Source organism: Myxocyprinus asiaticus, chromosome 14, assembly GCF_019703515.2.
Source record: "Myxocyprinus asiaticus isolate MX2 ecotype Aquarium Trade chromosome 14, UBuf_Myxa_2, whole genome shotgun sequence".
Lineage (NCBI taxonomy): Eukaryota > Metazoa > Chordata > Actinopteri > Cypriniformes > Catostomidae > Myxocyprinus > Myxocyprinus asiaticus.
Genome location: NC_059357.1, coordinates 36676399 through 36689556, shown reverse-complemented (window position 1 = coordinate 36689556; position 13158 = coordinate 36676399). Strand labels below are relative to the sequence as shown.

General features: G+C 35.3%; 1 protein-coding gene across 1 annotated transcript; it reads left to right on the top strand.

Moving 5' to 3' along the window:
- Positions 1-573: 573 nt before the first annotated feature.
- On the top strand, positions 574-9738 carry LOC127451725 (4-galactosyl-N-acetylglucosaminide 3-alpha-L-fucosyltransferase 9-like). Its single transcript, XM_051716630.1, has 2 exons — positions 574-917; positions 8112-9738. Exons 1-2 carry the CDS (start codon positions 911-913, stop codon positions 9287-9289), a joined length of 1185 nt encoding a protein of 394 aa, XP_051572590.1. The 5' UTR covers positions 574-910; the 3' UTR covers positions 9290-9738.
- The last annotated feature ends 3420 nt before the right edge of the window (positions 9739-13158 follow it).

Here is a 13158-nt window from a genome sequence, read left to right as displayed (position 1 = left end):
CTACGGCGAAGGTTCATCACAGAAGTATCAACAGGTGTCGTGATCAAATAAGTCCACAGTGAAAACAAGTCCCCATCTGACATCATAGTGATACCACTGGCTCATAGAACTTTGAATGGGTACTGTATTCACTGCCTGAGCAGAAATCATACAAAAACCTTTTGTGATGTATGTCAATATAACTTTGTAAATGTGACATTTAATGACTTTTAAATCATATGTTACACATATGAATGTATTACCAAAGCTATAGATCGTGAAATTAAACATTTCTTGTTCTCTGTATTTTTGAGTTAGCTTACAATTTGCAAGCTATCTGCAACAGAATTACTGAACCACAATATTACATAATATATTACATATTTACAGTCTTATATGAACACCAACAATTATGAGGGAACAGCTGTGACATTCTGTGCAGTCTAAATATATATTAATTTATTTTCCCCAAAAATAAATGTGTGCTGAGCTGTGTCCTCAATAGACACTTAACATGTAACTCCTTGATAGACTCCTCCTCTGAGCTACTGTTAAAATAACTGCTCGATTACGTGTAACCGCCCAACTGTGTCTGTCTGTGCGTGCGTGTCGTTTGGAAGGCTGCGTTTGTCGGCCTTAAACGTCATCGAGGCTGTCTCTATTTTTATTTTTTTCCTTCTTATTTTTTTTTAATCTATTGTCAAAGCCTTTTATGTATATGCACTTACATTTATTCAGTTGTTAACCTTTTTGCATTCCCAATAAAAAATAAAAATAAAATTAAAAATTAAAATTAAACGAGACAGCCTCGACCTCCGGACCGGAGGACGCATCCTTCCAAACAAGACAGCCTGTGCGTGCGTGTGTGTGTGTAGACTGGTGACTGTATACAACAAGATCCTCTGCTTGAACAGCACATCTGCACCGACCAATGTCACGTAAGTTCTCATGTTGTTTTCTCTTTCCTCTGCAGAAATGGTTGAGACCATTTCTTTTAGACTTTGAAGAATTACTTAAAGACTCACACGTGAAACCCATAGCACAAAATTAACGTTAACTTCCGGCTAATAGTCTGTTCGCCTTTACCCATTTCAGAAGAACCAAATAACTGTTACAGCAACATCATCTTTAACTTGAGTCGCAGCCACTGAATACGGTGAATGTTGCTCAGTCAGTCGCCTAATAAGAGTGAATAACTGGCATCCACAATTCAGATGTGCAGTAGTTGTGTTGAACGCTAGTGACGTATTTATTTTTGAAACATGTACCCCATACAGCGCCTTTCCTCTTACAATTACTTGTCTGTAAGATTAGTGTCGACCTTATAAAAACGAACATCTTTATTTCACAAATATAAGGTCACCAAACATCTTCGCAGAGACGACACCCACCATCGGAAAGTGAAAGTGAAAGTTCACCGCACATTTTACAGCAACTTGGGATTCGCCTAAAATCTCAAATTCAATGGTATAAAAATGTCCAGACAAAGTGGTTATAATCGAATTATTGTTTGAAGTAATTGTTACTCGTATTTTAGGGGCAAAAATAAGAAACATGACAAAACTAAATTAGGCCTACTATCTACATCCTTGTGTTAAGTTAACACAGCAGTCTGATCCACCACCGTTAAATGAAGGAAATAATCATTCAAATTGAGATACTGACGTGTAGTTTCCGTGCACACAGCTTCCAGGTTGAATAAATATAGACTACTTTTTCAACCAAACTAAATTTCAGGACACCCTTTACTTTATATTCTAACAAATATCTGTCAATAGTGTAATATTTTGTGTTTGAAAGTCTTCACGCGACTCTAACGTGAATTTATTTTCAATACAAAATTATTTATTTATTATTATAAAGATATTTAAAATGTTATATGTCTGACAATGTTCTGTTATTATATATTTTTAAATGTTTTAATTGTCATTATTATGGAATAGAAAAATTAACATCACTAATATGTCCTTTTTTAACATGAATTCTTTATTGAGTGATTACTTATTGAGCTTTAATCTGCCTTTGATCCTGATAGCATTTGATGTGTGTGTTGACATCTAAAATAAATGTTTATTACATTGTGTCGTTGTGTGTCAATATGTCTCGGATGTCAATAAGACATTCAGCAGATGTCTTTGAGACGTTTATGATTTAGAATATTTTAGGGTTGCGCAGTATAACGAAATAGTACCAAAAATTAAAAAATGGTATGCAGGGTTCACTGTGACTAAAATTGACGCAAATGCAACCAAAAATAACTGATTGCGACAATCATTTAAAATCTAGTCGTCATTGGCGACAGTCGGGTTATGTGCGCTCATATGCGGTTTCGGCAGATATCATCTTGTGGGTTATTGAGTACATATTTAGAGTGCGCACCACCAGTGTGTCTCGAGACGCTTTTCACCCATTCTGTTTCTGATGAGCTCGCTGCGCAACAACAAACCCAGTGCGAGATAATCGTGAACAAATGACTCTTTTGAACAGGATCTTTTTCATGAATCACCCGAAAAGAACTGAGGGTTTGAACTCAGGAGCTCAGGTTAGCAGTTTGAATCAGATTCACTTTCTCAGCGAATCAGCCATCAGTGAACTCACAACTGGGAGCACAGACATTTCAAAATAAGAGTCCCCTGTGTATTTTGGCCCAGAAGATCAGCAGTTACAGAAATACTCAGACCAGCCCATCTGGCACCAACAATCATGCCACGCTCCAAATCACTGAGATCACATTTTATCCCCATTCTGATGGTTGATGTGAACATTAACTGAAGTTCCTGACCCGTATCTGCATGATTTTATGCACCTCACTGCTGCCACACGATTGGCTGATTAGATAATCGCATGGATGATTGTTGGTGCCAGATGGTCTGGTTTGAGTATTACTGTAACTGCTGATCTAAATGCAGACACAAACAATAAAATGACGGTCAAACGATTGAATAGACATGTAAAAAAAGAGGGACCTATACACAAGAACGTGCAGTTTAACCAGTACAGTGTTCCAGAAGTATCTGAAACTGAAGAGAGCTGCCTCATCAAAGATATGTGTGAACTGTGCAATGACAAGTGTATAGCCAGTCTCTGTTTCAGCGCAGAAGCAGATTTGAATCACTGTATATATTGATAAATAACTAGTCAGTCACCATGATTTTGACAATCTTGGAAGCTGGTGTGGTATAAATTGGCCATATTAAATATATACATATATATTGGCAATATTGACTGGAATGTTGTTGAGATGACGTCCAGTTTGCTCTCGCCCCCCCAACCTCAAAACTCGTTCTAGCACTGGTGAGCCATTTTATTAAAAAATAAACAGTCTGCATGTGCTGCGCGCTTCAGAATGAACGAGAGGTGCCACCATGCTCTCTTTCTTCTTGAGATGCAACGTAAAACTAACCAAAACGAGCGATCCAGATGGAGAACAACAACCATTTAAGTGTTATTTAGAGTAAAAATGAAGTTCACACTCAACTTGTACAGTTGTTGGCTGTCATAATATTAACTTAAAGTAGTGAATGATATCAACGAAACTAACCTCGGACCGTCATTTCATTTCATCTACATACTTCGGTGAGGCACTGAAAAAAAAATGGTCATCTCAACTCTGTGAAGTTTCGGCACTATAGAGCAACATGTTTTTTTTTTTTGTTTTTTTTTTTAAATTTCTGCATATGTTATACTTTACCCGCTAAGAATAAATGCTGATGCTGGTGAAAACACTAGAGACAGGAAAATGAAAACAGGCGAATCATGGAACACTTCCGCATTTAGGAAAAAGTTGGATTAAAAACTACCGTCAAAAACATACAGAGAAACTCAAAGATCCGTCAAAATAAAAGTTCTGTCAAAATACAAGCTCTGTTTAACTGGATGTGTAAAGCTCTCTCAAGCTGTCTTAAACTAGAGCTCTCGCAGAATGCGATCCACTCTAGAATGAGCTCCCCGACATCCTGTTGCAGGGTACCCGAGGGTCCTTAAAAAGTCTTACATTTACTTTTTCAAATTTAAGGCCATAAAAAGTCTTAAATATCTTAAATTACAAGAAGTCTTAAATTTAATTTGCTGAGGTCTTAAATTTTGGGGCATGAATAGAGGAGACGCATAAAACAGCAGAATCTGCGTGAGTCAAAATCATCTCTCTCTCTCTCTCTCTCTCTCTCGTGCATCCATCATTTAGCAGCTGACGCTTGAGTTTAATGTGAGCGCGTTCAGGGAGGCGCATTTTTACTGAATTTACGATGTTACACATGGATAAACCTGTTAATCCGAAATACAAATGGCGTTATTCTGCGTCTCTGTAAGCGAGCATGGTGCTAACACTATCGCTCCTATTTATAAACGACCAAGCTGTCAGCATTGCAATTTGCTAGCACGTGAGGTTGGAGTGTCTTTTGACGCCTTTCAGATCGTGGCTCATCCTTATTTTACATCACCTTTGACAATAATTGTAAAGCTAACAGAACTACTCAGCTGCAGAGTTACACCTGTTACATCTCTCATCTTTCTAAAGCTCCATCTGACATATACAGTTTTTTTCTCTGCCATCTGAATCTATCAATTTAATTTTTTTGTAATAATATAAAAAACAATAATAATATAATTATATAAATATTATAATATTAATAATATACATAATATATATTATCTATATTTAATATTTGTACATTATCTGTTTTCAATATACACATCATAACTAATTATGCAGCAGTTCTCTTTCATAATGAAATCTGTTAACATTTTCAGTACATCTTGTTAACTTTAAACAGCCATTTTTAAGGTAACTGACGAGTTTTGGCTTTTACTTGAGATGTTTCACACAAAAATGAAAATTGTCATCACTTACCTTCATGCTGTTGCAAACCTGTATGACTTTCTTATTTCAGTGGATATCAGAAGGAGATATTAGGGAGTTTCAGTCACCATTCACTTTCACTGAATGAAAAAAAAGATGCAGTGACAGTGAATGAGACTAAGCGTTTTGCTTAACATCTCCTTTTTTGTTCCACGGCAGAGAAAAATGTATACAGACTCAAGGGTGAGCAATGATGACAGAAATTTAATTTTTTAATGAACTGCGCTTTAACTGCCAGTTAAAGTATTTGTTAAAATTTTCTGCCAAGAAAAAATATATAAATGTTATTCAGCACATGCTAGACCTTATTCACAGCAGTGCCATCTTTGTTTTTTGATGTGAATGACAACAAGGCTGTGAGGGATAGACGTACAGTCTCTTCAATGGGCTGTATTGCAGTTTAAAATGTTTTTGGATCGTTCCGCGTACAAAACATTGGAAAAATATATTTTCAAGGACACTCGGTAGAAAAAACTCCAGACAACATGAGTTGTGGAAAATCACATGTGATCTAGGAGCTTTTTACAGCTTTATACCATGTAAGCCATTGAAGAGACTGTAAGTCTATCCCTCACAGCCTCGTTTCCATTCCCTTTAAAAATCAAACGTGGCGCTACTGTGAATAAGGTCTATAGACCAATCCCCTTATTTACAAAAATGTCAGGGCATGCTCAGTAAGTGGTGGCAGAAAGCCCATTGACTGTTGTGAAATATTAGATGATTAAATGAAATTATGACACAAAACCATCATATTCTTAGCGATGCAATTACTATAATGAATTGAGATAATAACAAACATGTAATCATGTTCACTATAAATTTTTGCTGCAAAGTTGTGAGTTGAAATGGTCTCCTCAGTCCAGTCAGCTCTGTTGATGGCTTGAAGCCACAGCAGTTAACAAGAGCCCTCGGAATCATTTTTCAACATCTGATGAACGTTTACTTTTTATGCATGTTTTTTGCCACCACTTCCGTGTTTGGCATAAGCGGTGACGTTGCCAAAGCATTGGTCTATTGCGTCACGTCTTGTTGGAAAGCAAGTGACTAAAGTGAAAGGTCACACTATGTAGTTGCAATCGAAATTATTCAACCCCCCAAAACAGTAAGGATTTACAAAGGTAAGCTTTTCTGATGACCCGGAATTTTTAAACTTTACATCTATATCAGTTGAGTGACATATTCAAAGTCATATTGTGAATATATAACCTAATATTTCTAAAAAGCAGGATTTTTATGTCATAATTATTCAACCCCTATTGCTTGTAGCTGTTTCTTAAATATGTAAGTAATTGTTTTAAAACAAAATTAAGTCATCAATCTGCAATGGCACTTATTTAAGTTTTAAAATTTAAGTTTAGCGTTGTAAGCAAAAATGTATTTCTATGCAAAAAGTGCAATTAAAATAAGCTGTCTCAAAAGCTAATAGAGGAGATTATTTCATTACACAAGAAAGGTCATGGCAAAAAGTACATTTCCAAGGCACTTCAAATTCCAATAGACAAAGTTGGCAGCACCATTCATACATTTTAAAAATATGGTACAACAGCAACCTTCTTGGGGTGTGGAAGAAAGCAAAACTTCACCAAGGGAAATGTTGACTTGAATATTCAAGAAGTAATTAGGAAAGACCTGTAGCGTCCTGGAAGAAGGTTTTATAGACGTATGACACTAAACTGAAAATGAGTTTTAGACCCATGGGTCAGCAGTACGTCTGGAGTAAGATGACAAGGTGATGACAAGAACGACACCATCCCCACAGTCAAGCATGGAGGTGGGTCAGTCCTGTAATGGGGGGGTTTTACAGCTGCAGGAAACGGCTATCCTGACTATGTGACTGACACCATGGATTCTTTCAGATATCAGGCCATTTTGGCATGAAAAATGTGATGCCTTCAGTGTGTAAATTGAAGCTCGGTGATCACTGGACTTTCCAGCAAGGCAATAACACAAGGATATATCCAAGTTGTCCAAAATCTGGTTCAGGGATAGGTCGTGGAATGTCCTTAAATGGCCCTTTCGGTCCATAATTAAAATCCCATTGCAAACCTTTGTTGGGATTTCAAGGAAGCAGTGGCAGCACAGAAACCAAAGAATGTCAATGAGCTGGAAGCTTTTGCTCATGAGAAATGTGTGCAAATTCTAATAGAGAGGTGTCCGAAGCCTGAGAACACTTACCTGAAACATTTATTTGCTGTTTTTGGATGCTCCACAAATGACTGACTTTGGGGGTTGAATATTTTTGACATGATATTTGTGGAGAGAATTAGTTATTTTTTATTTTAAAATTTGGGAAAACTGAACTGTTTGGTCTCAAAATCACTCAAATGTGTATTAAAACTTATTTTGACTGTTTACTGAGGTTTTTAGTTGATGTGTTTTAATTCACATCACTAGAATGTATTGCAGGTCAGGGGCGTTAAATAACTTTGATTGTAACTGTAGGCTACATACTTTAGGCTACATGCATTCTTAATGAATTCATTTAAAGTTTTAATGTTGTATTAACTTATTTAATAAAAGAAAACATAAATGCACAATAAAATATAAAAAACATGTCTAGAGACAACCAAGTAGCCTCAGTGGTTTTGTATTTACCAGCTAATTCATTTTTTTTTTTTTTTTTTTATTGTTGCAAAAGTGGTCATAAATTTGTCTTTTACTTGGCCTCAAAAAGTCTTAAAAAGTCTTACATTTCATTCCTTCGAACCTGCAGATACCCTGTGTTGACAAATTCAAATCATGTGGACGTCGCTCAAGATCATCTGCACCTAATGAAAGAGAGAGAGAGAGAGAGATAGAGAGAGGAAGCAAAACATACACAGAACACCCAACTCTGCACCATATCAACAACACGAAATCCTATAGGGACGTAACACCCCCACCCCTAAAAATAAACGTATATGTTGGTCAGCTGTTTAACAAAAAGGAACAAGATGGTCTTTGTCTGTTTAGGATTTCAATCTTGAAATTTGTCACAAGAATGTAAAAGACAATGTATTGTCAGATGCTCTGTCACGTTCCCTTTTTTAAAAAAAAGTTGACCAATGTATACGTTTATTTTTAGGGGTGGGGGTGTTACAGCCCTCTAGGATTTTGTGTTGTTGATATGGTGCAGAGTTGGGTTTTCTATGTATGTTTTGCTTTCTATCTCTCTTTCTCTCTCTCTCTTTCATAAGGAAGCAAGCTGTATCCACAAACTTTATTTTTAAAGAGTGATATTTATAAAACTATTCTAAAGTGTTTTAATAATAATCTTTATTTTCCTTCTCCACAGGTTATGAGAAAATATCTTGCAAGTCCACTGAAACTGATAGTTCTGAAGATGAGATATTCCCACAAGTTCTGGACAAAAAGGACAAGTTAGTTCGGTGGATTATGAGCAACTGTATTACTGTACTACTCATTATCTCTTTTGGATTTAACATATTTTTAGTACGTGATTTCATATTAAATCATGAAAAAGAATCACCAAAAGCCATAATTCCCAAAGTACTTAAAGAGAAGCCTCTGGAAAATGACACTATCCTGCTAATATGGTTGGGGCCATTTAAAAATAAATTTGACCTAAATTCCTGCAGTTCCAAATTTAATATTGATGGCTGCTACTTAACTGTAGATAGAGAACTCTACAGTGAGGCCCATGGAGTACTTATTAATCACAGAGACATTAAAGACGATCTGTCTAATTTACCCACACAACCACGGCCTTTCTTCCAGAAATGGATATGGATGCACTTCGAGTCCCCACAAAACACGAGACGACTTGAGGGTCTGGAGAACTTGTTTAATGTGACATTAAATTACCGGCGGGATGCTGACATTGTCCTTCGTGAGCAAATTATGTTTAAAACTGATGGTTCTGAAGATGAGATATTCCCACAAGTTCTGGACAAAAAGGACAAGTTAGTTTGCTGGATTGTGAGCAACTGGAATGACAACCACAAAAGGGTAAAATATTATAATGAGCTAAAAAAGCACATTGACATTTATGCTCTTGGGCGGCATTTTGGAAAAGCAATAGGTGATGAAGAATACAAGAAAACATTGACCAGATGTAAGTTCTATCTATCATTTGAGAACACAGAAGGTCACTATGACTACATGACTGAAAAGCTGTTCAATCCGCTCACACTAGGATCAGTCCCAGTGGCTCTTGGGGTTCCAAGATACATATATGAACGCTTTGTGCCAAAAGATGCTTTCATTCACATAGACGATTTCTCCAGCCCTAAAGAACTAGCTGAACACCTGCTGTCATTGGACAAAAATGTTGAAGAATACAAAAAGTATTTTCATTGGCGAAAACACTTTGATGTAAAGCATGTTGATTATCCTATAGAGCACGCATGCCGCGCTTGTCATTATTTACGTAACAATAAAGATTATCAGGTTTTTGTAAACCTTAACAAATGGTACTGGGATGTCATCAAAGATGGTGCCTATAGACCATAATGCCTTTTCTGTGACAGTATGATTTTGCTACTGCCAAAACACTGGATCAATGACAAACCTCAAAATGCTCTGGAGATTTTGTGTTATTTTGTATTGTGTATGATTTTGTATGCTGTAACCTTACCAGATTGTTTCTGTTCTCTATCTTTGAAGGTGACGTGTAAATACTGTGCCACTGGTAGTACCAAATTAAATTAGAAAAACTACTGTTTCCAAACACTCAATCTGCCATTCTTTTGGCAGACAGGTAGTACCGCCCCAAAATCATACCTTTGGTTGAGCCAGAGGTTGACAAGTCAGACCACTCAAATAAACAGCAGAAGACAAAGTAATTAAAATTACAAACAACACTGTTTTTTGCACTTTGTAATTATTGTTACCATTATTGTTGTATGCTTTTGCCCAATGATTGAAATGCAAAATAAAAACATGTCATATTAAAGTCTGAACTTTCTCCTTTTCCATGATGTCATTATTTTAATATGTATTAAAATATTTGGGTTACTTTAAAGCATTGTTTGTACATCATGTTACTGGGAAACCACAATGCTTCATTAATTGTTACTGGAGGTTGAGCTGTGGGTAAGCAATCTCAGGGTATGGCATTCTGCTGTAAGCAGATGTCAACACAGTCACCAAACACTGGATGACTAAATGTCTTGTCCAGATGGTGGATGTGGCCTAAAATTGAAACCATTGAATCAAAAGAATAAAGAAAAGGTTAAAGGTTCATTCACCCCATAGAAGAAATAAATAACATTCTACCTAAAATAGCACTTTGTGTTCAGCGGAAGAAAAAAGTACTACGGGTTTGAAGATGAATAAATTATAATAACATTTACATTTTTGGTTGAACTATACTCTAAATGTCACAGTAACGTATCATAACATCAATTAGCATTATGCTAATATTTTACTAGAAGTTTGCTAAGCAAAAGCCATATAACAAAGTACAGAATCTTTAACTGAGAAAGTATGATATATATCTCACAATTAGCTATGAACTTATCACATATATTTCAGGTATCAAAACAAGTATTACGAAAGTCTTGCCATTTGAAAATGCTAACTTCAAAATAAGCAGTGTCATATTAATTTCTTATCTTTATCTATTCTTTAGAAATACTTGCTTTTTCTTTAGAATCTGTTCTCCATCAGTGATGCTGATATCAATTTAAAGTTTTGACATAAAAAGAAAGACATGTACTGTATGTTTCACAATGCCTGAAAACGCATTATCAAAGGATCAATGAATACATAAATAAATACAAAAATGATTAATTGTACAATGGTCCCAGAGGCCTGACTGGGACATGACTTGTTGACTGGTCCCGTTCACTAATCTAACCAAACTTTAACACATTATATGATCAAATTTAAGTGTGGAATGGCACTACCAACACTTCTTTTCCCCTTCCAGTGAGTCAGTTAATGCAGGGGGGTGTGTCTCAGCTGAATTGCACTGACCAAACTCTTTTAGGAACATTTAGACTTGTTTGAAAAGCATTATTGAGAAAAGGAGGCATACAAATTAAAAAATCTAACAATTTCTGTCCTGTGCTATTCTATTTCACCATGAGATGCATGTTTCTGCTGATTAGTTACATTTCACATTTTCCACACAAGCAGCTGGTGTCTGTACAGAGCGACTGAGTGGGTTTTTGGAAATCAAATGTAATGAAAATCAACATTTCAAAATCAACATACAACTAGATAATACAGCAAGCAATATTTTGAATTCAGCATAGTCTCTTGACGATTATTATAGTTTGTATAATAATTTGTACGAGATGGTGAAATTGTAAGATATAATACAAATTGACTTGCAAGAAAATTTATGACTTTTATCACCATACATACAGCAACCAATCAACAAACAGAATTTCAAATCGATACAATACAGGCAACAAAATTTAGCTAGCCTCTCTTCCATGGTACACAACAGTGATTTTCCTTTTAAAATCAGGGTTAGGTTTGGGTAAGAGTTTAGATTTTATGGTTAGGTTTAGGTTTGGGACTTGGGTTAGGGGTTAAGTAGGAAAAATCGTTAGGCCTCCTTTTCACTTCAACTGACAGACAATAGGGTTAGTCATTCATTTCCAAAGAAGAGTCGCGCTGGGGCTGCATGGGATTCTGAGAGAGGGGGTTCAGTGAAAAACGGCAGCTGGCAGCAGGAAGTGAAGAAATTTGAGATTAAGAGATTGTTCATCAAATGTTATTATTGTTGTGCATTATGACTTTTTACTGAACCAAGGTCTGCTTATTAAATTACCCACTGAAACAAAGCATTTACTGTATATGTTTGATAGTGAATAGCTAAGAACTGTCAATGATGGGCACAAAAATTAACCATTTATAAGACATATAGAAATTTTGCCAACACTTTCCATAAATAAGATACATTTTGAACTACTAGCGTTAAACTAGCCCTCAGTATTATCTGTTATGTGAGTCAAATGACGATCCCGTTGTGATTTTATAAAAAAGAAAATAACTGAAGAAACCAAAGATGAGTTCAATCCAGAAGCATAATTTTATTTATGATACGTTCAGTTTTACCTTATTGTTAGCAATTTCAGTGACACATAAATACGTCATATTAAATGGATATTATCCTTTTTATAATGAAGAAGGAAGAACAACTTCCGTTAGTGATGCTAGCGATTGGCGGCTCCCAGCCACAAGCTCCTCCCACTTCTTTTATTTTGAAAGGTACTTCTGGCTGACATTCGTATTCATTCAAATCTGTGCAAAGTGAGAAATATCAAAAAATGTTGTCCTAAACTTTATTCTTAATGCCTGCTACATCTGTATATTGGACGATTATGAATATGTAAGTCAGAAATATAATTTACGTTGCAAATATATCACAAAAGGTTTTTGTAATTACAGTATATGTGTACGTGTCATTTATTTTTTTATTTTTTTATATTTATCTATTTATATTTAAAATCACTAAGAATTTCTACTTCCTATTTGCCTAATTATGGTTGTTGTTGCTGTTGTTAATTATCATAATAATAATAATAATAACTATAAAAACAGTATTAATAATAATGATAATAATAAATACTGAATGAATATTAATCATGAATTTAATTGAATTCATCCATCTGCTCAAAAAATTACACACAGTAATGTCATTCTGAACATGGCCATAACCTTGGTTTGAAAATTATTGAATGGTTGGGTGTCAATAATTGTAAATTTTTGACATTCAACACTGTAGATCTACTTTTTCATCATGTTATTATAAGAAGATCAACCAAGCAAAATGTAAAAAGGCCTACATTGTAAGCATTATTATCACAATACTAAAATGTCAGTAGTCGATACCAATACCAGTTAAATGTAACGATTCTCTAAACCATTTTTGACACAACAAAAACGAATACTAATTAAGTAAACATTGTTTCAAGTTCTAAAGTAATTATTAAAGACAAAACAGTTGTAATAAAATGGCAACAAAAAAAACAAAAACAAATCACAAGCATTAGAAACAAATTAAAAACAACAGAACAAAGAAATACAAATTAAGACAAAAGTGCTTTAAGATTTTCACAGCAGTATCATGTATTCAAGTAAATATAGTTTGTATAGTTTTTATAGTTGTATAGTTTGTCTGTTGAATTCTTGATTCTGATTGGTTGACAGATGTTCTAGGGTGTGCAATTATTTTCCAGTATTTTTTTGGGCTTGTTTTAAAAAAATATGGTTGCTTATTAGGAAAATCTGACAAGCAACTTTTTTCTCCAATGCATTGATTGACACTGTCTGCTCACAGCCTCACAATAATATCAGTGCTGTAGTGTAATTTACCCTCCCACAAATCCCCACATGGACCTATCCTGCCCCCTCCTCCCCCTCAT